This window comes from Tympanuchus pallidicinctus, unplaced genomic scaffold, assembly GCF_026119805.1.
Source record: "Tympanuchus pallidicinctus isolate F22 unplaced genomic scaffold, pur_lepc_1.0 scaffold11, whole genome shotgun sequence".
Taxonomy (NCBI): Eukaryota; Metazoa; Chordata; class Aves; order Galliformes; family Phasianidae; genus Tympanuchus; species Tympanuchus pallidicinctus.
This window is the reverse complement of record NW_026294627.1, coordinates 21049337-21075387: the sequence shown is the minus strand read 5'-3', so window position 1 is coordinate 21075387 and position 26051 is coordinate 21049337. Positions and strand designations below refer to the sequence as shown.

The 26051-nt window shown below is 38.9% G+C and overlaps 1 protein-coding gene across 3 annotated transcripts in view; it reads left to right on the top strand.

Moving 5' to 3' along the window:
- The window catches only part of DCLK1 (doublecortin like kinase 1), a 229945-nt gene that overhangs the window by 178299 nt on the left and 25595 nt on the right, over positions 1–26051 (top strand). For all 3 annotated transcript variants that reach the window (XM_052671018.1, XM_052671021.1, XM_052671020.1), the window contains 8 exons: positions 6165–6249; positions 7579–7687; positions 12666–12723; positions 13484–13603; positions 19151–19297; positions 23404–23537; positions 24520–24597; positions 25202–25298. In XM_052671018.1, the coding sequence (XP_052526978.1) occupies positions 6165–6249; positions 7579–7687; positions 12666–12723; positions 13484–13603; positions 19151–19297; positions 23404–23537; positions 24520–24597; positions 25202–25298 (828 nt within the window). The remainder of the gene's footprint in view (positions 1–6164; positions 6250–7578; positions 7688–12665; positions 12724–13483; positions 13604–19150; positions 19298–23403; positions 23538–24519; positions 24598–25201; positions 25299–26051) is intronic.

Genomic DNA, 26051 nt, shown 5'->3' with positions numbered 1-26051 from the left:
TGTATCTGCTTTGAATTGTGTATGGGTAAGTTTGCGTGAATGTGATGGGGTTAGGTTTGAAGTATTAAGTGGGAAACCAGCATACTGTATCCAAAACAGGGCACCAGCTCCTGCTGACAGCTGAGCTGTATGAGCACTCCTCTAAGTAATACAAAAATAGGCCTGTAAAAAGCTAAGAGTACTGAAACACACTCACTGTGATTAATATAAGTTCCTTGCTTTGTTGATGCAGTTTCCCACTCTTTAAAATATATATACTCATATGTTTATATATATATATATATATTCATTTATTTAAAATGTTAATAAATTTTGTTTGGTGGGGGCAGTGGAAGAGATCTTACAATTTCTGACACGTTGTCCTGCCTATCTGCCAATGACATCCAGACACTCTCCTTGAGGGATCTGTGGGCCCAATACAAATTCTACTTCTGAAACCCTCCTGCTTACTATTAAATAAGTCTGCCAAAAAAGCCATACAGACACAGAAAGGAAAAAGCGCCATAGAAGGGAGGAATACTGGAAGCAAACAAGTTTCTGTCTATCAAGTAACAGTTAAGAATATCAGGAGAGTTTCCAGAATACGCTTCAAACAGTTACCAAAAAAAAGAAAAAAAAAGTGGTGATTGTGCTATGTCCTTGATTAAGTGCAAAAAAAAAGAACCTCCTTTTGACTGCAATTTGAATTTTTCTAGTATTTTCAAGTGGGAAATTGTACCTATGTAGAGCTTTAGAAAGGGCAAAAAATAATCCTTCACGTTGCACTACAGCACACGGAACTTTCATATTAACCACAGTATGGATTCAAGAATTCTGGATCAACTTCCAATACCTGAATATGATACATACATTGTTTTTAGATGATCTTTTTTTTTTTCTTGAGGATACCAAAGCTTGAGCGAGCCTACAGTCTGAGCTACAGCTTCACTTTAAAAGCAGCTGTTAGGAACTATCAGAGGTTAGATGCAAGTTTACCTCCAAATACCAAATAGAGAACTGGTTCCTCGATCTCTTGAAGAAGAGAAATGAGCTCATGAGTGATTATTACTTTGGCTGTCACATTTATTTCTTTTGCAAGCTGCGTAAATCCTGAATTGCATAAGTGAAAAAGTTATCATTTTCCTATGTAAGATCTCTTTTAAATCAACTGTCTATCAGTACAGTGCCGGATATAGAACTGTGGATAAGTAGCAAATTAGTGTATATTTTTTAAATGTTCCTTTCCAGATGAAGCAGTTCACAAATTAATGTGGATCTTGTGTGTCAGTTTAGTGCAGCATCTCAATTTGCAAAGAAAACCGTTTCGTCATTTTTCTTACTATATAAGGAATTCCATTGGCTTCTCATCTTTCAGCAAGAAGATTGAGGATTTGATGTTTCTCCACGAAGAATTTTTTTGCTAGCCCTGCAGTGATTACATGAAAACTTTTTTCCCCCTCTCAACTGGCTGGCCAAAAAATGTAAGCAATTAAACAAAGGAAAATGAGAAACATTTTTTGCTGGGTAGAGTTGGGAGGTGCTAGAATTTCAGTGTAACCCTTTGCTTCTCCCTGAATCAACCAGTAAAAAAGCTGAGTTTGTCTCTCAAAATTTATATCCAGATGTTTTTCTACATCAATTTAACTCTGTTTAACCTTTTGTATTCTGGAGAGGTACTGGTTTGTTGTATTACTTTTTGCTTACCACAGCTGCATATTACAGGAATGTGGGTAGTCTAAAGTCCTACCTGCTCTGTACTGCTGTCTTTATTTTACTGTTAGCCATGATGATCTTAGGCTAAGGAGCTGCCTGTGTCAGGAATTCATGACAGCTGCCTTGCAAAGTCTATTGATAACCTGACTGAACACTAGGATGGGTTCCAAAAGAGGTGAGCTTGGTTGCTCAGCTGCTTTTTGTTTTTTTGTCTTTGATTTTATTTATCCTTACTGATTTGAACTTTTAGCTTAAGCATACTGACACACATAGCTTTTTCTCTTCCCAGGTTTTTTTAATTCTGTAGAGTTCTTGGGAATAGGGAAAAACTTAGGAAGCGTTGTTTAAACACATCAATAATTCCCTTAGCCTGGGCCTCATTCCTGAATGTAGACATTTTTTACTAATTTTAATCTTCATTAATGTCATTACTAAAAGAGCATAACTCTGCATGAGTTCCAAACAAAGCTTTACACCTGTGTGAATTTCTGTTACTCACATTTCATCCAGATGCTTCCTTCGTGCCGTGAAAATACAAAGGAATCTATTGTTGGGAGAGCTTGTAGGCTCCATATGTGCTAATAAAGGTTTTGAGAGGTTTGGCAAATATAATGCAGTGTTTGGTTTTTAAGATTCAGGAATGTGAATTGCATAATCAAACTTCCTTAGGCATGCTTGTTTAAGTTTCCTTTTGTAATTGCTGATTGTGATAGTCCACAAGAATGATTCCTGCTGTTGAGCTGAAATGTGGTTTTGAGATTAATTTAGGACAAAGGTGAGTATGGGGAGAGAAAAATTGCAATAACATTTATTTTACTGCCTTTTTTCATGGATTTAGCACAGTTTCCACTGAGATACAAGCTATTCACAAAACAGTTGCTAAATAAATCTCCCAGTGAGACGTGGATGAAACTCTAGAGCTCTAATGTTTCCATTCACATCAATGAGATGTGTGGTGTGTTGGCCATCTGTTATATAAACCCGAATAGGATCTGAAATCCTTACACCAAAGACCTGATTTTTTTATGCCATCGCTTTTATGGAGGTGTGCCATAAAACTGAGCATGTGCTGGCAACCTGTGCAAATGCACCCCTTTAAATCTGTGTAAAAGCGATGACATTTCAAGCACCTCAGCATGTCTTAAAATTAAAACAGCTAATTGCATTAAGGTCTGTGTGTTGAAGAGATTATACCATTGCCTAGAGTTTGTTCTTTCCCCCCATCTGTAATATCCCTAATGGGGTCCACAGCTGTGAGAGCAGCAGCATGTACGACAGACTGCTGCACGATTGGCAAGCCAACTGGAAGGAACACCAAGACCCACAAGGATTGCTGGACCCGGAGGGCTTTCAGCTTGTGAGAACAACGAGCTAATTAAAGTCTAAATAAACGAAATGTCCTTCTAGCTTAAGTAAAGATAAATAAATAAGTGCCTGTGTGTTGTTCCAGGGGGCTGAATAAAGACTAAAATACTCGTGTGTCACGTATACCTCTCAACGTCTCTTTTAATTGTGAAAGGTCCATGAGTACACTGCTGAGTGTATGCAAATGTACAGTTCATGCTTTCTTTTCCTCTGTTGTTTTAATAGGAGGGGTTCAGCAAAGGTAATAAAATATATGCTTTCTGTATGTTTTTCACTTAGTTTAAAAATGAAGTTTCAGAAACCTAGTGTGTATATTTATCTGCTGCCTTAGCTGCTGTGCCCTTGCTATGGGTGGGCTGTGCTGCTCACACACTTGTGCTTGCACACAGCTCCCACTAAAGGTGCTCTGTGCTTTGTTTGTAGACCAGTGGTAGAGTGTATGCACTCAGTTCTGTCATTTTAGCATACCCACCCTAATGGAGTGATGCAAACATAGCATCAATAATAATTAATTAAAAAAAAAAAAAAAGAAATAGGGGCATACTTAAGAACTGATCTCATACTGATGATTTATTTTCTCTAAATTTTCCTTGAACGCATGTTTGCTAAATGTGGGCTAAACACATATTTAGCAAGCTATAGCTAAGATACTTCTAAGTGTGTTTAATTATTTCATTTGTGTATAGGCCATTAAGAGTGTTTGTTGCAAGCACAGCACTTGCTGAAGTGCTTTGCTGAAATGGGCGCTAGAAGGAATCTCATTGCAGAAGGACTGCAGTTGCAGTTCTCAGCTAAACCAGAGCGTGAGGATCCTTGAGAAATTAGGTCCCCAAATAGAAATCTGGCGCTCTGTAGGTGCCTGTGCTGGGAAAATGTGGCCACCAAGTTATGTCCAGGTTTTAACATCTCCCATTCTTATAAAACAGAACATTGGATATGAGAATCCGTAAGGAAACATCAAATTGCCAAAGAAAGCTGCAGAGGGGTACAGGCAGCAGTGCTGAACCTAACATCGACTGGAAAATGTGATTTCACCATTTAAAATGCAGAATCTGAATAGAATGCTTTGAGAATCTTTTGTGTGGTACCCTTTAAATGTCAAGTTTCATTCCTGATTGTGTATGCAACAAATACTGAACATTGTAATTCCTTTAGGAAAATGCTGTGGAGTGGAAAAAAGAAGTAAGAAATTGGATGTCTGGTCTATGAAAGCAAACTGAAACAGCAAAATGAGTAGAAAAAAACATGTTTCTTCTGCTAATTTTACAAGCAGGAGTGTAAAGTAAACAATTCTCTGTGATTACGTGTATAGAAACAATGAAGTTCGAGTGTGACTTCTCCAACTCTGAGAGTTCATAGCATTTTCCTGCTTCCTTGATCCTCATCTGCTCATTTATTCAAAAATGAACCAGAGGTAAGTTGTTACTGAGACGTGTGGTGGAATTTAACACAGGAATATCACAGACGTAAACATGTCCTAATCATGAGACGAGGGCTGCTGTGTCTTAGTGAGCTGCATAAAACCAGTCTGTTGTCAGGAGGAAGCAGAAGTAGTCCAAAAAGTGATTAATGCAATTTTTGATTCCAGTCAAAGGTCAGAAGAAGTGCTTGGATGGATGAAAAGAAGGAGCTGGGCTTGATTAAAAGTTAAAAAAAAAAAAAAAGAAAAAAAAAAGAAAGAAAAACAGGCCAAGAATCTTTTAGTAGATGGGCTGCGCAAGCTCTGAGGATTATTTAGTGTAAAATAGGCTGAGTCCAGCCTTTGTCTAAATCATCTGACCTTAATCTACTGCGGGAGAAATTAGAAGTGAGTCTTTTCAAATGATCTCAGCACACTGGCCAGCTTGTAGCACTGCTAACTCATTCACCCTGGCTCCGTGCTCTGCAAATTACTCAGCTGCTGCAGTTAGTTGTTCTTGCCACAGTTGTCTGCTGTGCTCTGCAGCAGCTTATGGGATGGGTCTGAAGGAGCTGTGTTACGTTTGTAAAGTGGATTGACACTCTGATTTGGGCATTTAGATACCGTGCAAACCTAGACGCTGTTCTATGGCGTTAGCTGCATGTGGTACAGGATACGGTTTGTGTAATAGAGTGCAGTGCTCTGTAATCGTTCAGCACACAAACTGTGTGAACCCAAGAAAGTTTTAGCCTTGGAAATCCCCTAAGTATTTCTAACTCAATTTGCAACACAAGCACCTAAGAAATGCTTCTTTTTTCTTTAACTTTAAAGGACTGTGGTAATATTTGTGATTGTTATGCAGCACAGGATAAAAATTAGGGGTGACATCAAGTCCATCTTGTGTCTGTGTATAGTTTCATCCATCCAGATATGTGATGAAGCAGTCTTCCCGAGTTACATAGCTAGATGTTGTAGTAACTGATGGACAGAAAGAGCTTCCCTCGTGTGATGCTGCCTGCTGTATTTCTGTCATCCATCCGGGGGGTCGAGATCACCTGGAGGCAGAAGAGACCTTCCTCCCCGCATTAGTTGGATAGCAAACTTACACACTCAGTGCACAAAGGCTTAACGCCAACACGCAGACTCATGCCTCAAGATGACTATATCCAATCACTTTATTTTCAGAAAATCAAACATTATATTATATGTTATTTTATATATATAATATGTAATATATTTTATTTTCTCCATAAACTTTTGTAATGATTTTTCCTTTCTAGAACACGATTAGAGAGGACTTCAGCAGAAAGGGATTTGCAAAATGAGAAATTGTTCCTGTAACAAAAAGCCAGCTTCAGTTGAAACAGATGTTTGTTCTTTGGTGCCTGCTAGGTTAATGGTTGCTGATAAAACACTTCCCTGCCTGCAGAGGGCACACAGCTCCTCACTTTTCCCCACAAAAAAACATGTGTAGAGTAGGGAGAATCTAACGATCAACACAAAAGCATTGCCACACAGAATGAATTGGGGAGGCCTACACTTCAATGGGGCACCAAAGGTGTAATTTCAGTGGAAAAACTGGACTAATATCTGCATATCACTCTGGAAAAGTAAATGGATACTTTACATACAGAACACCTGGGACACGCTGTGGGTATTGGTGCTCCTTAACAATCATCTGTTTTCATTTGTGTCTCTCCATTTCCAGAGCTCCCAACACAGTGGCTCCTCTACCTCATTAGCATCCACCAAAGTTTGCAGCTCTATGGATGAAAATGATGGACCTGCAGAAGGTAACATTTGAAGGCTGACATTTCAAAGCAGTCAATGTAGTGATAACAGCAGCTGTGTAGGAAATGAGTCATCCTTCCTGCCGGAGAAAGTGGGAGCATCACAGGCTGGATGACTCCCTGTTAGGAGGCTTGTCAGCCTTGACAGCAGTTCAGGTTCACTCCAGACCACATCTGATCTGAACATCCCTGAACATACCAGTGTTTCTGGTACAGGATACTCTAGTTCTGCAGGTGACACAGTGCTGACTGGCTTCTTTCACTTTGCTTTTGTCTCATCTGTCATTGTTCTAAAGAGCATATGGTGATCCTGGGCCTTTGCTGAGCAATGGCCAGTCCCTTAGAGCTTTGTCCAAGCTGGATGAGGCACAGTGTCTGCTCTAGTACTGCCGGTTCACATGCACTTACAAGTGTGTATGGTGTTGTCTGACAGTAAGTCTTCATGCTGCCTGTGAGCAAACTCAGCCCCCGTATGACATTCACTTTTAATACTAAACTGGAACAAACAACAGAAAAATACATAGTTAAAAGGCTTCAGGAGTGTAAATTCAACTCACATTTCTGAGTTTTTTTTTTTTGTTTTTTTTTTGTACGTTGTGGTATTTATATAGTAGCTTGTATCAGCTGCAATTTACTGCCAGCTTTTAGAGGCATGTTAGGTATTTGTAACACGCTATTTCAAATACATTTTAAAATAATAGTACATGAATGAGCACTAAAACACATGAAACTACAAACTTTTCTTATGCTCAGGCACTGCGTAATGCAATTTTACCTAAACATCTGGTGCCCAGGTTGCATGTGAGGTAGTATTATTGAGAACATTTGTTTAAAACCTAAATATTTAATATTGGGGGAGGGGGAGAACTAGCACTTAGCACATGAGGAGTTTTATGGATGTCTCAGTTTACAGGATGTAATAAAATAAGTGCTTGAGTGTTGGACTTCTTTGGTACATATATTTAATCATGCTGTGTCAAGGAGTTCCAAACCTTTTTGGAGGCTGGTCTGCGCTTGTGCAGTTCACAGAGGCCTTTTCATAATTAAAAAAATACAATTTTGGTTTTGTCCTGGGGGCATGGGGAATGGTAAACTATGTAACATTGGAATGGTGGTATGTTTGAGCCCCCAGAAGTCTTATTTTTCCTTACTGTATCTGTGTGAAACCTGTTGAGTATATACAATGTCAGCAGCATGGTTTCACTGTACAGTAAGTGAGATACTGACTCTGAATGGTTTCCAGGCTCCTAAACCGTAGCCTTAAAACGTATGTTATGTGCAACATCTGTGTTTCCTTCACTAACAATAAAAATGTACTAATGATTCTTTCAGAAGTGTTGGAGGAAGGTTTCCAGGTTCCAGCATCGATAGCAGAACGATATAAAGTTGGAAGGACTATAGGAGATGGAAATTTTGCTATTGTGAAGGAGTGTATAGAAAGGTGAGAAGGATAATTTGCTTATTACTGTAAAAGCAATCATTAAAGTCATGCCTTTTCTAGATCATGTCTTTATTCGTAGAATATAGGACGTGTGGAATAAGGTAATGTCTCAATACCAGATGGAAAAACGAGACTAATGCTCTCTCATGTGAAAACAGAGTGAGTCCAAGGACAATCTATAAATTCAAATTTTTGTGGGTTTTGTGTTTTTTTTTTCTACTGCACACAACATAATTTTACCAGTTCTTTGTGTTATATTTTTCCTGCTTCACTGAAATAACATCTTTTCTTGCACAGTATCTTTGCAACTTGCCATTTGTGGTAGGCCAGTGAAAAAAATTACATGTAGGAGCATTCTGTAAAGATGTTAGGAAGCTTTGTGTGCAATTTAGTGGCTATGGAAAGCACAAAAAGATGGCTTCAGAATCACCTACTCTGACATCTGATGCTGAAGAGTAACCTCTTCCATGTCTTTCTTTGGTAGAATGTGCATCTAATCTCCTTGTTTTGTAGTGAGGTCAACATCTAATTTATTCAGTGCTCTTCAGTTGGAAGGGGAGAACAGTTGCCCTTGAAGACAAACAGACTAATTTTAAACATCCACGCTAAATTAGAGAAGTCACAAGACTCTTCTAATGTCTGTGTTGCTGAAGGTGGCCAGGTTGACCATCTCAGGTGTCAGATACTAAATTTGTTCAGATGAATCTTGCCCACTGTCTTTGAACTGAGTCAAACCACCATTTCGAGTCTAAAAAAAAGAAGAGAACAAAAGACAGAACTGCAGGTGCTTCTTGATGGTATTGTTAAATAAGTAGGTAACTTGGGGTTAAAAAGCCAGAAAATAGACGTACCTGAAGCGATTTTAAGATTATTCATGTTAGATGGTAGCAATGCAGAAAAAAAACAAAAAAAAAACAACCCACCCACCCGCAAAACGACTGGAGCTGGAAATGTATGAAAGAAAGAACAATAGAGATGTTGAGTTCTGATAATAAAATTCCATGAATGAAATGTTATGTCCTCTACTATCATATCCTAGACTTACAGAAGTCTGTAACCTCTCTCCTTTGGGCTAGATGAAAAACCTTTTGCCACAAATGTGATTTTAATCCTAGAGAGTAAGTCAAGGATAGATCTTATGGCAGATGATGATAAATTACCTTGGCTTGGAAAAGACAGATCCCAGTCTGTATATGAAAGTGTCTAGCTAGTTGGAGATTGTTAAGGTAGCTCTCAGGGGAGAGGGAAGAATATCATCCCACAGTGTGCTTGTGGGACTAGCCAAGGCTCTTGTGAGGCTTTTAGAGCTCTTTCAGAGTGTGATCCTGGAGGAGCTGCTTGTGCAGAGAACCATAGCTACTCATATCAAACTCCAGGGTCTGAGGGCGGAGCTGGAGAACTAACATGGAAACCTGAGAGAAGCAGGGCGAAACAGTATGAAAGCAAGAAAGCACAGTACAGCCTTATGGATTGAAAAAGAGGCATGGGTGTATCATTAAGAAAAGAGAAAAAGGCAAAATAAAAATAAAGTACTGATTGAGAGAATGAGTTTGCATGATGGAGTAGTGCTTTGTGGCTTTGATAGAGCTGAAAATGTTGATTGTGCTGAGGCAGTTCAAATGGTCTAGTGTGCCTCACCACCATTTCTCAAGTTGAGAGAAGAGATGAACAATACTAAACACAGGTCCCACTACAGTTAAAAATAACATTAATTATAATGTCCTAGAGAGCTAAAAGGAAAGCGGTTCCCTGTCCTCCTGTGTATCGTCCAAGTCCCTGGAGTATCCAGTAACATGATATATCTAGTGGGTGTATGTTAAACAAGCCCAATTACTCAAATAAATAGTGCAGTTCCCAAATAAATACTCTTATTGTCTCCAAGCCATACCATTCTACAGTTTGCATATATATCAGAGAGATACAATTCTGAAAGAGCTTGAAAGTCAAAGCAAAATAGATTTCTGTTCGTTTTCACTTCTAAAGCAGAATACACTTGCTTGTGTGGAAGGTGAAATTCAAGGCTCAGAGAATAAATTAAAGTGTAAGGTGAAATTCAAGGCTCAGAGAATAAATTAAAGTCAGTATGTGTAAAACAATTTCAAAAGCATTCTTCACAGTCTTTCTAAGCAACAAACACCTCACTTCAAAATCTGATTTGCCCATCGCTTGTAGAACCAGAACTGATGGGGTGATACTTGGGACAGAGGTCTTTTCCACTTTTTGCTGTTGTACAGTTCCTGTGTGCATTAGACTTCAAAGGAATAGCACTGTGAGGTGTTAAGCAAGTACGAATGAGTCTTGTTGTATATCTCCACTGATCCCATGGATATGCCTTCTCCATAGCTGTGTGAGCTGGTTGGCCACTCCACCCCTTGAAATGCATTCAAAGGCATTTTCTTCCTGCTGTGAACGGTTCAAACAGAAATCAAAAATGATCTTCAAAATACTGTGTCGATTTCTATGTGCCGTTCCACGCATTCTTTATGGTCCTGGATGTGCACACACATACACCATCATAAATAATGCACTCACAAAAGTAACGAAGATGGATTTTTGCCTCTCGCACAATGGAAATCTCTGTGAACTTTGAGCCTTTCAGCAAAAGGCTGAAACACTGGGGAGTGTGCCCCAGAGCCTTTCAAAGAACTGTAGGCCCGATGCTACACACTGTGCTAATGCTGTGCTTCCAGACTCTAGTCCAGTGGTAACGTGTTTTGTGCTTCATGTGCGCTTTTTTATTGTTCAGCTTAAGTAATAGGTGAGAGGTGATATGATACGCCCATTTCACTTGGCTTTCTGGCACTGCCATGCATGTTTTTTGGCAGATCTGTAAGTTATGGAGGTTCCTGGGCTGCTGACAGCCTGTGGCTCTGCAGCTTTTAGGGGAAAGGATTTGCATTATCTTCACTTTAATTTTATTTTTACTAAAACAGAGAGCAGTCAGAGTTGTCAACTGCTCATTATATATCTGCTCCATCGTATGAGCAATTTGTCCTGTGGTGTTTTCATATGTGTTCATTTTTAACTTTCAGATACTTCCAAATTCTGACATTTCTTCACTAGCTCATATTTCTCAGTGTTTGTGAGTACATGTAGTCTCTGATGGCCAACAAAAACCATCAATTTCCTTTCTCATGACAGAAAGGAAGCATTCCTAGGGCAACCAAGGAGTTTGAAAGACACTCCTACTGAAAGAGAGCGTATTTTATCTGAATTTGGACAGCAGATATCTTAATTTCTAATATAGCTTCTGCTACCTCCTCCTTTCATTGCCCAGAAATAGTGCAGATAGCTCTGCATGTCCTTTCTCTGAGTTGGTGTGTAGCCACCAAGCACCAACACATGGAATTAAGACCTCTAGTAGGGAAGTACAAAAGTTTTATTTTTTCTTTGTTCAAACCATGTTGTATTCCTTTTCCAAGGAACAGCAGCATCCACTGTGATTCTTTTTGCACTCATTTAAATTGGCTTCTCAGTCTATAGACTGTCTTTGCTCTCCTGCTGACCTCAAAACTTGAATATCTAGCTACCATACATTTGTTTTTTTATGCTCTTTGCTACTGTCTTCATGGCCCTTAGTGCCGACATCACCGCCAGAAGATCCCCCCATGTTTAAATACGACAATGAAAATGCCCAGTCATTTTGGTAATGCAACACTTCCAGCCAGGACTCATTTTGCCTGTCCTGCCTGACAAGCGGTGCACAATTTCATACCTATTCAATTCTCCATTTAAATTCCATATCAGTTTAATGAATTAATTATCAATTTAACCTTTTTTTTTTTTTTTTTAAATTAAAAAGTCATGGAATCAGGGAATGGTTTTGATTGGAAGGTACCTTACAAATCATCCAATTCCACTCCCCTTCCCATGGGCAGGGACAGTACCCACCAGAGCAGATTTTCCAAAGTCCCATCCAGCCTGGCCTTAAACACGTCCAGAGATGGAGCATTCACAGCTTCTCTAGGCAGTCTGTGCCAGTGCCTCATCACCCTTGTAATGAAGAATTTCTTCCTAATATCTAATCTCCACTCTTTTAGTTTAAAGCCACTAACCTTTGCGTTATCACTGTACTGCCTGATAAATATCATCTCATCATCTTGGGAGGTCATTTTTTAATTTATTTTTTGGTCCAAACATGCACCTAAGTGCAAAATAAATAGACTTATGCAAACTGTTTTGACTTTTATTACAAAAGGGTTTCAGTGACAGCTTTTCCCCATATTGCCCATTCTTCATTTAACCTCATAGTAAAACTAGATCTTGTGAACAGAACTTCTTGTTTTCAAACTTACAGCTTTACATTAGGTTTACAACTTGATGAAGAAATGAAAATTGATTCTATGAACTTGTCTATAAGCTTCATTTTCTATGCTAGTATTCTATAATAAATATGATGTAATAGCAATAAATATTATAAAGTTTCCAAAAAATACCACCCAAAAGGAAATTGGATCTTAATCTGAATCAATTCTCTATTATTGTCTATTGTCTCTATTATTGTCACCAGAACCTTTCATATTCTGTGTCATTAACATCATATTTAACTCTGCTAGATAACACATTTACTGAATACATTATTGCAAGGATTTTTATCTTAGCAGTTATGAGTGCAGATGTACAAGGTGAAAAATCAAGTATTTTCTGCACTCGTATGTTTTGCTTAATGGAGAACCAAACCTTCCATTTTTGAGAAGGCTGAGATCTCTAAATAATATCAAGTTTTATACAAAACTGCAGAAGAAAGATCAGAAACCGCTGTAAAATGAAAAAATGAAGATTTTGCTTCAAAATATTGAAATTCCTGAATGTCAAAAAAAATCAAATCTGAGCTTCATTTTTTGATAAAACAACTACTTGAACAAAATTCTAGCCTAGGCCTGGTGATTAATAATGTGCTCAAATGACAGATAAAAGCTTGACTTTGAAAAATATGCAGTGATTGAACGTAACTTTTTTTTCTTTTCTCTTTCCTCAGATCAACCGGTAGGGAGTATGCTCTGAAGATAATCAAAAAAAGTAAATGCAGAGGAAAAGTAAGTGAAAATTTTGAATGAGACCAAAACTTTTTTTTTTTTTTTTTTCAAGAAACATTTTATGAGAGATTGGTTTGGGAAACTTTTCATATTTATCTTCTTCCTGGCAAGAGTTACAATCTTCTTGGCTCAACCCTTTGCCAGCCAGCCATCTTGAGACCCTTGGAGTATCAGTACAAAAGACTTGAAGGTGCCTTTCAAGATGCATGTGTTGATTTAATTTGATTGGTTGTGCGTTGGTACACTCACTCCTCTCACTCTTGACCTCTGTAATTATGTCTGCTACCTTTCTTAATCCCAGATACTACAGAAAACAGCAGAATAATAATACTAATTGTAAAAACGCCGGTCAGTATCAGTGGGCTAATCAAACTGATGTTGGCTTTATAAAAAAAGAATTTATTACATTTTAGAATTTTATAACAAAAAATTACCTGAAAAAATGCAATCATGTTACTAGCGGAATGCTTTTGCATTGGAGAAGAAGATTTAAAAGCTTCTGTGCTTCCTTTTTTCTGTGTCAGAAGTGCCTTTTCTTGTGTTTCATTTTCTGTATTCTTAGTTCTTTTTTTAGTTATCACGCTGATGATGTTCCTAGACTAGTCTCTTCTGTATTGCCAGAGGCACTATCAATAATCATTCTAAACAAACCCTGAAGAACCCTCACAGGTCCCAGTCCTCTTTGCATTTTCCACTGTACATGGAAGTGAAAAGTTTTCCCACCAATCTGTAGTCATTGAAAATTTCTTTTGTGTGGCAGGAGCACATGATCCAGAATGAGGTGTCCATTTTAAGACGAGTCAAGCATCCCAATATTGTACTTCTGATTGAGGAGATGGACATGCCAACTGAGTTATACCTTGTCATGGAACTTGTAAAGGTGAGTGTTTTGGAGTTAAACTGCTTGCTAAAGATTGTCTTAACCTTATTCAGAAATTGTACTGGTACTAAAGCTTAGTCAAAATCACAGCATTGTGTCATGATGCTTATAATGCATGGGTCTCATCCAGTGCCCTACTGAAAGATGTGTAACCCACAGCCAAATTTTTTTACAGCTTTGGAATATGTACACATCTACCTTTCTGTCATGCTCAGAAATGCCCTATTGGAAATGACCAGTTTTACTTACTCCTCCAAAAGTACTCTCTTTTAAAAGTTTATCTTAACCAAGAGGCATCTTCCATGAAATGAACTGAAAGTACCCCCACTCTGATCAGATGTAAACATCAAAAATACAATATTATGTGATAAAAGAGTTTAATTTTATGAACCTATGCTAAATATAGACAATATTACTTGACTGTTTTCTCCACTGATCTATATTAACATATTGTCAGGTTTCCATCCTTGATAATAACCTAAATTTCAGCTGCAGGAAGTAGGGGAAGTGAAGGAGAAAACCTATTGAAAGCATGACTCTGTTCTGAAAAGTAAATGCAGCATTTTATATTTGGAGCCCTATTTATTTCTTCATTGTAACTCCCAGATTTTATTTATTCAAACTAGATTTTGAAACTTCATCCAGGTCATCTCTTGCCCCTATACTGTCAAAAACAAAATGTATGAGGTCTGAATTTAGCTCTCAGTTCTGATACTAATACACCAGTATGTCACTGTGCATAAAAGGTGGTGAAATACTTGTGAGTAAATTATCCAAATAAGATCAGAAAATCACGGAGGACATGTTGTCCTCCATGCTTATTTTAACAGAATACACCTGCTTTTCACATTCATAATGGAAATAGCAATCCTTCCTTCCTCAGCTATTTGAGAAGGAAATCTTTCTAGCATCCACTTCTCCTGTGTCTTGATCAGCAAGTTGTCCTGGGACAATCAGGTCCTCACCTGGGAAATCTACTGATTTAAGTGTTTAAGGAAAGCACTGCAATAAGGAAGCTCTTGCTGTGCAGCAGCATTTGTGTGCAGATCTGGTGTCTAAGTATGCTCAACACTTGAGAGCAAGGCAGGTACTCTGAACCCTGGGACCTGGATCACTTCCATATGAATTAAAGGCATGATCACCTTCTGTAGGCATCCTCTGTATCTGTGGTGAGAAATAGGCATTAACAGAGATGGTGAGAGATTTTGGAAAGCAGGGCTGCTCTCTGCAGTGCTTTGCACTGGTTGCAGGTGGGATGCTCTTAATGTAGGCCCCTCACTGTGAGGTTTGGTAGGATGATCCCAAGTCCAAGTGTTACTACAAGAACTTCTTGAGTAGGAGAGAAAGGAGAATTAAACATATTTTGTTCAATCTCTTCTCTCTTGTGCTGTCTGGCAGCAGCAGTGACACTGCCAGGTTTCCAGTGCAGCATTGCACTTACCTGCTCTCTGCAAGCTGCTGTGCTGCCAGGCAAGGGGCCATCAGGCATGGCCATGGGTGGATGTCCGCAGATAATCTCTATTTTTGCAACAGGCTGAGAAAGCTTGTTATCCATAGAAAGCTCTGGTTACACTCCATCCTCCTGGGTGCTCAGGAGGTGGCCATGTTGTCCTCATGGCTTTGAGCCTGCCTAAGGTCTGCTTTTCTTGAGAGGTGCTGTGGAGCTTACAGCCCAGCTAACCCTGCTGTCAACTGCCTCCAAGCTCTGAGGAAGCACACAGGGATGTGCTGGTGACAAGGAATGAATGGGGTACTCAGTGTCTCTGTTTAGTCTCTGTTGGAGAGATTAAAACCTAGCAAAAAAGCAAATTGCTTACACTCTTACACTGTGAAAGCCACTATGCAGCCATTCCCAGAAGAATTCTCCCACCTTCTTCATATGCACAGCCCTCTAAAGCAGTTGTGAGTGCAGTGCAAAATAGCACAGCTGGCATTAACCATCACTATTTTGATCATAATTACTGCTCTTTGTTATGGTAAGTGAGCTCACTGAGACCCATGCTACTGTATATTTTTACCAGCGTTCAAGACATCTTGCATCTTCGAGGGTACCTCGAGTACCCTTGCACAATGTTGTAATCTAGTGTAGCCATCGCTTCAGTCTCTATCAATCAATCTTTCATCTTGGCCCCATGAGGTGTGCTAAGAAGTAAAAGCTGTGCCTTGTCTAACATGCCAAGACTTAAGCACATAGCCGGTTTTATGGGTGCAACCTGCTGTGCTATTCATGCTTGAAAAGTGTTCAAACCGTATCCCCAGAGAATTTTTAATCAAAGTCCTACTCAGCTTAATAAGAGAGGAAGAGACCAAAAACTCTATCAAAATGATTACTGTAAAAAAATTATACAAAGAAAACTATCAGTTATTTTCTGGAAAAATCTGTTTTCTTGCCCTCTTTGTTTTTTGCTCTTCAGGGTTGCTGAAAATAGTAAGATATCTATAGTCTTAGATATGCAGTAGAAGGGCTTCGTACACATTATATAGTTCTTGCATCCTAGAGAGCATTGTTCGCATGCTCTTTACTTTTATGTGGAATAATAGAAGAAATTGAGAAGAAATATCCTACTCGTGGGAAGTTTGCTTTCTATGAAGCAAACATCTATTCCTTAATATTTAATTGGGGAAAAAAGCCTTGCTGTATTCTACAGGCACCAGGGAAGGTATTTCTGGGAAGACATTAATTGTTAATTCACCAATTGCTGACTGTTACCATTTCATAGTGTGCACTGTTAGAACTGATTAACCATCTGTTATTGACTGACTTTTGAAGAGCTGAGTTTAAATCAAACTCACAGACAGGAAAGAAATTCAAGGAGAAAAGGCTTGATACTGCAGAGCACGGTTTCGGTTAATGCCACCCTGTATTAATTGGTAGTAACATGCTTGACATAAGTGACTGCTGCAAATACCGCCCTCGCTTCGTGGCAGTTAGAGCATTCATTGCTTTGTAAAGTGTAAGAAAAAGCACTTCATAAATACAAATATAAACACATTGCAAATGGTGCTTGTAAAAGGAAGCAAAGTCCTGGCTTCTGGCACGCTGCCTCTTTACACAGCGAAACAAAATTGTTATTCAAACCTAACAGGGGTTTGGCCAATTTAACAAGCAAGATTTATTACAGAGTTTCCTTTACTGCTCCAGGATATGATTTCACTTTTGCAGAAAAGAAAAAAAGAGATAGATTATATCATTTACATAGCAAGGTAATAAATAAATAATTGGTTACTGTACTTCCAAGTATACTTCCTCATGTGCACAGATGATAAAAACTGCATTCAGATGTGCTGGTCTGATTTCACTCCTGAACACAGGATTTAAGACTGAAATGTCAGCCTGAGCTCACCCCTTGTGCCTGAATAAATGATAGGGACCCGCTGTGTGAATCAGCTAAGCAGAACCTTGCAGGGTAAAGTGCTCTTCAGGGACAGGGAAGTCTGAAAAACATTCCGCCTGATACAGCTGTCAGCTGTGTTAACTCTTTCCAGGATGTCACTTCTCTTTTAACTGCAGAGAGTCTCACAGGCTAACTACACACTCTTTTCTTTCCAGACTACCTGGTGAGAAACTTCACTTGCTGGAGAAAATGATTCTGCTTCAAATTAGCTTGGCTGCCTATGTACTCTGCATCTTCTCTTATCTGGAGTTTGAGTTCTCCTTGCACATGAACATTTGTTCTTTTTCTTCTGACTTCACAATGAAATCTTCCCTTCTCTTTCTAAGTTTCAGCTTCTTTCCTTCTTGTCCTTCACATCTCAGCTCAGACTGTTCTCTTTGTTTTGAGACAGATCCTTTGCTGATGTTATGAACACTTCTCCTGAGCATCTGGAACGTATTAGATAAGACCAAAGATCTGTCTAATCCACGACCTCATGTTAAAAAGCAGCTGGTACAGGGGCTTCACAGGAAGGAGCGTAGGGAAGATAGATTATTTATCCCACATATTTTGCCACATGCTGATATCTAATACTTAGGGATCAGGTAATGCCATAGTATTGTACTTTTGCCAAATATTTGGCCTTTCTCTCTAATCTTGTATCTGGTTTAACTTGCCTTTTTCTTCCTCCTTTTCCTTCACACTATGTACCTTGATGTATCTTCATCAGTCACCAGCCAGAGCAGGAGGTTCTGATGCAGTCCAGATTTGACAGTCTTTGGCTGCAAGCACTTTCCAAAGCTGGAGTTTGGCATCTGCGGTGGGAATAAACCCACCCTGGCAGTCTTCAGCTGCATCTCAATATTGCTGATTTTTCAGTAGTTTTAATTTTTTGTTTTATTTTGTGTTGTACTTAAAACTAATGGCTGTTTTCTCAGGTTCAAGCCTTTAGTGGTTGCCTTTTCCTACCTTTTTCTTCGTAGCCTTGATTTCTGGAAATATTATTTTCATTTCTCCTTGTTCCTTATTTCTCTGAGTGAAAGCAATGTTTTAGTAACCTGCAGCTGAGCCTTAAAAAAGCCACCAAATATCTCGAGGCTGATGATAAAATCATGAGAGTTGGCAAAAGCTGTGACTTTTCCATTGCCCTCAAAAAGTACCTTCCATTTCTTCACAGTGCAGTTTTCTGTAGTGTATTTTTTCTCCTGATGTTGTGACTGCAGCAGCATTTTTTGCATTCTTTTTGCAGAATTATCCATTCCCTATTCTTGTTGTTGTTGGCCCATGTTTCCTTGATGGTGCTGCTTTGGTTTTGGCCAAAGGCCAGAAATGAGTAATGCCTCTCAAAAGATATTTGCTTTTTCCTCTGTTCCATCACACTTCCACCTTAATCTCTTCTTTAAAACTATTTTTTTTCAGTCTTTCTCCAAACACTCACACGTTCCTGTTCCTTCTTGCCATCTCAGCCCTGACAGAGTCATCCAACTGCGATGGCTGTCTCAAGTCCTGCTTTGTGGACTTCTGCTTAATATTCCTACATTTCTTCTTTTTCTCATTTTTCTTTCATCAGCAGTAACTTTCAACTGAATTAGACAGCATGTTGACCTGGAAATGGTACAAGTTGCCATCTGTATTTATAGCTAAGGTGAACTATTGATGTAAATCCTAAAATGTCCTACAGTATAATTTTGCCATATATGCTGGCAGGTATCTGATCTGAGTGTTATTCAGAGTTTCTTCATCTTTCTGGGGCTTAATCAGGCTTTACACAAAAATGTGGTGTCAGCCTGTTTGTAATTATAATAAAAATGGCAAGAGCTGATATGCAGCATCATGACAGGCAGGTATGTAGGCATGCCAGATATTTGCAACAGGGACCCAGAATAAAAAGGTTGGCAAGCACTGAACATGTTACAGGAACAGCATCAGGTGGGAACAGTTTGCAGTAGAGACTCCAGCCCCATGGCTGTCCAACTGAGCGGTGGCAAATGGTACTGAATTAGCGATACGTTCAGCTGCCGCCATGGGAGGTGTCATTACATTGCATAAAGCAAGAAAACTGCTGCTCCTCCTGCTCCTCAACAAATAATACTCACTGACGTTCCCTCAATTTTTTTTTTTTCAGTCATTACACAAATAATGTTACTTATATGCTGTGGTCATTTTGCTCCAGGGAGGAGATCTTTTTGATGCTATTACTTCCACCAACAAATACACAGAGCGGGATGCCAGTGGGATGCTTTACAATCTGGCCAGTGCCATCAAATATCTTCACAGCCTGAACATCGTTCACAGGGATATCAAGCCGGAGAACCTCTTGGTGAGTGAAAATTCAGCTTTCAGTATTGTTGATAACTTAAAAGTGTGTGAGAGTAGGTCTGCATTTTTCTCTCCTTCCAGATATGCCCCAAGTTTATTTCAGGCTTTTAAGTCACTTAGTTTTAATCTTAGCATTGTAAAGCTCTCCTAAGATTAACAACTAACACAAAAAAGCCCCTAACATCAGTTGTCTAGACTGTTCCCCAGGACGCAGCAACAGGATGATTTTAGTGATCACTAGAAGTGAACTTTTAGTGAGCTGCTGTGTAATCTCAGACTTCACATAAATACAAAGGAATGGTGTCCCTGATAGACCACTCTGTATGTCTGCAGCTGCTTAAGCAATTAGCAGCAGCTCAGTTTTACCAAGATTGTATAAATGTTGTACCCAAATCATGTGCTATGTCAGAGCAGAACCAGGAAGACACTTCTAAATCCTTCTCTCCCAAATAATCCTATAGAACTCTATAGGCATTTCTTTAAGTTTTCCTTTTTCTCACTGAATCTATATGAGCATAATCCACTGAAGACAGTGAAAACAATGCCCTGATGCTTAGTCCTCCTGAGTTTTTGTTTTCTTGAATGCAGAAGTTGTGTTCTCCAGCTGATTTCATCATTTCATTTCTTCCAATGAATTAATTTCTCTTAATTACGTCTAGCATGTTCCAGTATGAAGATATCCCAATTCTTCTACAAGCATAGAACAATGTTAACAAGACCTAGAATGTCAGTTCCCTCATCCCTGTGCTGTCTGCCGTGTGTTTAGTACTGCTCGAGGCTGAGAAGGTTTTATGGGAAAGCTGACTCAGGTAGATCTTGACAGAATTCCAGGGTATTGGATTCTTACAGTTGAGGCTCGTCTAGCAATAGATACCTCCACAGCTCTGGCTGAGGAAGTAGTCCGGCCTAATTTTGCAGGAACTGCTAAAAACTTGTGCAGAAATCTAATTAGAAACCAGTGATTGATACTCCTTTAGCAGCCCTTGGTGTTCACAGGTGGCTGCATGCAGAGGTTATGGCAGTCACACGTCAGCATTCATTAACGCTTTGACAAGGGAGGTGCAGTAACGTCTTGGTGCAGGGGATTGTCTTGAGATGTCTCTAAATTCCTGGCAGCAGCAGAATGAAACTTATGGGAATGAGAAGAAAGTTGACAGGAGGTGGGGACAACAAAGAGAGAATAAAATCTTCCAGCCCAGCCATCTCTGGAAATACCCACTACCATGGATAATCATGTTGTTTTCCACTGTAGCCAAATTGCTTATGAGGATTTTTCCTATGTTGTATGTGTGCATAGGTACTACACTGCAATTGATACTGAGCAGTGAGCGTGCAGTACTTCACTCTTTACAACATCATAACCATAACAGCCAGCATTTGACTAACAAATTTTCTAAGGTTTATCACGTCTTTGAAAGAAATGAATTGTTTTGGAAGACAGCTTTTGGGCCAGGTTTAGCTGGGTTCTGACTCTGTCTCTGGCACTGACTGCCCATGGGCTTATATATTTCTTAGGTCCTACTTTGACCTTCTTACCTGCTGCATGGGGTGGTACTTCTTGTATCACCAGTCTGCCATTGGAGTTATTTTCCTGGAATTTATAAAATGCTTATAAGCTGGCCTAACAATCAGTGTCCAAGATTTTAGGGTATGCTGATTATCTGTGATTTTTTACCAACATGCACATTTTTATTCTCTGGAGGGTGCCTTCCATGCTTTAATTGGAACATTTTTCATAATTGCTGCTATTTAGCACGTTTATTTTGTCAAGTCATGGGGATGTCTTTATAGCCATATAATAAACCCTAGAGAACAACTTCTCTGACTGTTGCCATCTGCAGTGATCACAAGAGCAGCTTAGAAAATACTGACAGTCTTTATAGTAATAGGATACATATGGTGGCACACAATTATGTGTGGCTGCATTCAATTAGTGTTGTACAATTACACAGTTTTACTGCTTAGTTAAAACAGTGAAAGCACTACATAGAGGGTAATTTGCACTAATTCCCATTTCTTTAATTGCCCTTTGGTATTTAAATGCAGTAGAACATATATAGCGTTTGTTCTGAATAACACAAGCATTAAATTATCTTTCACATTCCTTGACTTGTCAGGAACATACCACAGCTTCAAGATGGAATCCTTTTTATATGGAGTTATAACAGAGTAAGCAAAAGTTACTTTGTTTGGTTTTACAAGTCAAGTGAAGTAGCTTTCCAAGGGAAGTAGTTCCTGAAGACAGGTGGAGCAAAGTACAAGAAAATGCACAGTACCAAACTTCCTCCATTGGTAAATATTGCCAAACAAGCCTTTTCCATAAATAATTTCTGGTATATATGAGGTTCAGACTGTTAATGGAGGAACCTTACAGATGATCAGTAGGTCAGCACAGCTCAGAGCATGAATTGCAATAGGATATGCTAATTAGACTGAATTCAGCTCTTAATGTTCTAAGTGAACACTTTACATTTTTCAGCAAGTGAATATTTAAAGCTCTAGTCTCTAGCCTTTAATTAAAACTGTTGTTGAAATTAGATTTATTACAGCCATTTCAAGGAGCACTTTCTTTAGTTTCAGGAACCAGATGTATTTAACAATCTGTGTTTTTAATAAAACCATAATTGCTTTTTTTTTTTTCTCTAAGCCCATCTTTCTTCTGGTTTAGCAGCAGAGAAATATGAATCTATATCAAAATGTTGGTCCTTTTAAAGATTCAGTTTTATTGTTGAAAATAACATAAATAAAAGAATTCTGTGCATTCTGAATGTCAACTTGTGACTGTATCATATGGTAGTGGTGATTCAGGACAGAGGGGGGTTCCTCTTGAACCCCCAGATGACAAACAGTAACAAAGGAGATGTTTAGCTATGGGATTTTATTTTATTTTATAATAGAGTCAAGTATTTCATTTTTGCACTAAGTGAACCATTGAAGGGTCCATTGCAGAAAGCACTGAATTACTTAAGAAAATTTTGCTCTGCAAAAACTTGCATTTGATATTTGAAGTTTGATATTTGATGCAGGACTGAGTGAGATGGGTATTAAGGGTGATGTTGTTTTTGATCGTGAAGTGTGATATATTCTCGTTTTCTCAGGCATTACTGGTGATTGTTTTCATGGTATCACTGGGCAAGCCAGACTGTATGGAGCTTTAATTTGGATTGCAAAATAATAATGTGGTGTATCTATGCTTTAAGAAGCACTCCCAAGACCCTTTCCACTTTCTAAGGTGTTCTGGTAAATAGCATTAACATGCATCATAGACAGTTTCAAAAACCCAAAGTAGCAAAAACCCAAAGTAGTAGTTGGATTAAAGACAGATTCATAGTGCAGTGTGTAATTTAGATTAGTTTCAGTCTGGTTTAAGCATTTTCTGCATGTTTTCAGTGTTTGTAGGTTTGTGTTTGTTCTATTGCATTGTGCCAGATTTTCAAATGTGTATTTTTTAATGAAGTTTCTAGCTTTTCTTGTTTCTTAATCACCCTTCACACCCATGAAAACCCCCAAAATATCATGTTCTCTGAAGACCACGTGTGTTTTAAGGGCGGATTTTTAGGTGTTCTCATTATCAGCCCAGCCTATGTCTGCTGATGATGATGGGAACACATACTGCTGGGAGTCTGGTGTTAGGCAGTCATGCAAGGAGAGGACTGTTGCTGGTGTGCATCTGCTGTTACTATCAGTTGTGTTGTTGATCACTGTTGTGTTATCTAAGAATGTGAAAACCCTGTGTGAGCCTTTAAACTCTTTATAGGTAAGACTCAAAAACTCAAAATACCTGCACTATTGGTATTGGTATTGGTATTGGAATTGGCTATCAGTGGGAACACTTCGGCTGGAAGGTCAGACCTTTGCTTTTGTATTTTTATTTTTAATGAGAGGTAATACATCTTTGTTAGCTAGGTAGCAAGGTAAGTCTTCCCCAAACATTGAAGAAAATTGTCCTATTTGTCTGAATTTTCAAGACTTTCTGCTGAGTGTGTTGTGTGCAAGGAGGAAAATGAAGACTGCAAATTAAAAGGAATTTTTCAGGCAGTTAATAAATCATATAGTGGTTCCCTTGGTAGAACTCTTTTAAACATTTGAATTTTGTTCCTGATTTAGGTATATGAACACCAAGATGGAAGCAAGTCCCTGAAGTTAGGGGACTTTGGCCTAGCAACCATTGTGGATGGACCTCTATACACTGTCTGTGGGACCCCAACATATGTAGCTCCAGAAATCATTGCTGAAACTGGGTAAATCGATTCTAGTGAGAATTCATTGTTCTGTTTGCAGGAGAATGTGTTCTCGACATTGTACCAGATATGAGTTCTTGCAGCTAGGATTTCTATGATGCTTTTGCTTGGATGTGATGTTCATCATACCACATAGGACATTTCAGTCAGAAAGGACCTATATTGCCAAAACCAGTTCAAAGCAGTGTTGAATTTGTAATTATAGCAGGTCGCTTTGTTGTTAGCCTCAAACTTCTCAGCATTAAGTTACTAACCAGCCAATTGCACATACTATAAAATTAGTTCTCATACTAACTCCAGAGATTACTAGATACTGTTTACTTAATTTTTTTTTGTTGTCAAACACTGTCCTTTTCTTTGTTCCATCAATAAATATCTGCTGGTTTGAGCAGCCTGTGGCCATCTTTTCATCACTGTAGGCTTTCTGTTGGTAGAGGTCACTGTCTAGCTAAGCAATACAGCATATTGTCTTCTGGACATTTACAAATTCTTATCTGATGTAGTTTTAAGATGTAAATGAAAAACAAAAGAAAGGAAAGCAAAATCAGAATAGGTCAGTAGATAGAATATAACGAAAGAGCAGATAAAAATATGTAAGAACTTGTTAACAATCCATAGAATCATAGAACCATAGAATCGTAGCACTGTAGAATCATAGAATCATAGAATGGCCTGGGTTGAAAAGGACCATAGTGATCATCCAGTTTCAACCCCCCTGCTATGTGCAGGGTCGCCAACCACCAGACCAGGCTGCCCAGAGCCACATCCAGCCTGGCCTTGAATGCCTCCAGGGATGGGGCATCCACAGCCTCCTTGGGCAACCTGTTCCAGTGCGTCACCACCCTCTGTGTGAAGAACTTCCTCCTAATATCTAATCTAAACCTCAGTCTCAGTTTAAAATGATTCTGAAAATGTTTTCTCTGTTCTTGTACTGTAGTTCCTGGACATCAGATTTCTCTAACCATATCTCTCACACTAATAGGTATGGCTTGAAGGTGGACATCTGGGCAGCGGGCGTGATTACTTACATCCTGCTCTGTGGTTTTCCTCCATTCCGTGGGTATGGAATGATCCCTTCAACCATCCTTGCTCTGTGAATCGGTCCCTGTGCTGCTTCTGCATTAAACAAGTTTTCTGCTTGTAGGGTTTGGTTTTTCCCATGCCGCGCATAGTGATTTTCACAAATCCCATAAATGTGTGTGACTTCACTCTGTCTTGTGTTTGTTTATTTTAGTTTAAACTTAATTATGTTACAAAGCAAGGTCCTCCATTATGGGTTCTGGGTGTCTTTGCCTGATGTTTAAAATACATAGTGAAATAAAAATCTTTCATGGACAAAATGCAGCTTATTTTGTGAATTGTAAAAGATTGATAAAATGTAAACCACTTAATGGCATGCCAGATCTTTTCTCCCCCTCAGAGCAATTGCAGAGTGGTTGACCATCCTAAAAACAAGCAGGTTACCTCAGAAAGAAAGTGCCAAATGAGCTTTGTTTTATTGACTTCAGCATTCACATCTGTGCCTGCATGCTTAGGAAGAATAAACAGATTCCTAAAGCACGCTAAGAAATGTCCAATTAAAAGCAATTTCAAGAACCTTCTTAAAACCAGCTCTGGAAATAATGCCTTTGTGGGTTTTGTTGTTTTTGTTTTTTATTTTACAGAAGTGGAGATGACCAAGAAGTACTTTTTGATCAGATTTTGATGGGACAGGTGGATTTTCCGTCTCCATATTGGGACAATGTTTCTGACTCTGCAAAGGTAGGTTTATGTCGCTAATGGCACTGCTTCTCCAGTATTCTTCCTAATGCTTGAGATAATAATGACTGTTGTCCTTTCAGCATGCTGTATTTGACAGATGTCTCTTAGACATTTCCTGCTACATCTGTAAATTCTTCTGTGCTACCAAGAATGGTCATTTGATCGCTGTCTGTTAGTTTAGGAGGTCCTGCAATGGACTCTTTATGATGTTTCATACAGCAGAGACACCAGCACCCTTTACTGACCAAGAAATAATTATGAGTAAGTTGGTTGCATCTGTCCTCCTTAGGTTGGAAGTTCCCTGGGACTGTGTATGCATTTATGATATGGACGAGGTTCCAACTTGGAGCCTTTGAATATAATAAAACAATGTTACAGGGAAGCTATTTTCCCTTATTAATGCCATTAAATGATGTATCTGTCATTTCTTTCTGTCAGTGAACCAGGCCAAGCATTGTCTGTAACTCAATGTTGTCAGCATGGTATGAAATATGGACTTCTTCTGTCCACCGGTCCATGGGTAGCCTCTTGACACAAGACAGGGAAGAGTTAGAGCTTGGGATGTGCTAAAGCAGGTACAACACTTAACAGATATAGATCCTGATGGATCTGGGGAAACAGTTTCCCTCACAGACTTTCTAGGGATCAGAAATTTACTACAGTCACATACATACACAGAGAGAAATATAGTACATATGTGTATGTTAAAAAATAACCACAAATAAAAACTATTTGGTTTTCGGTCAACATGTA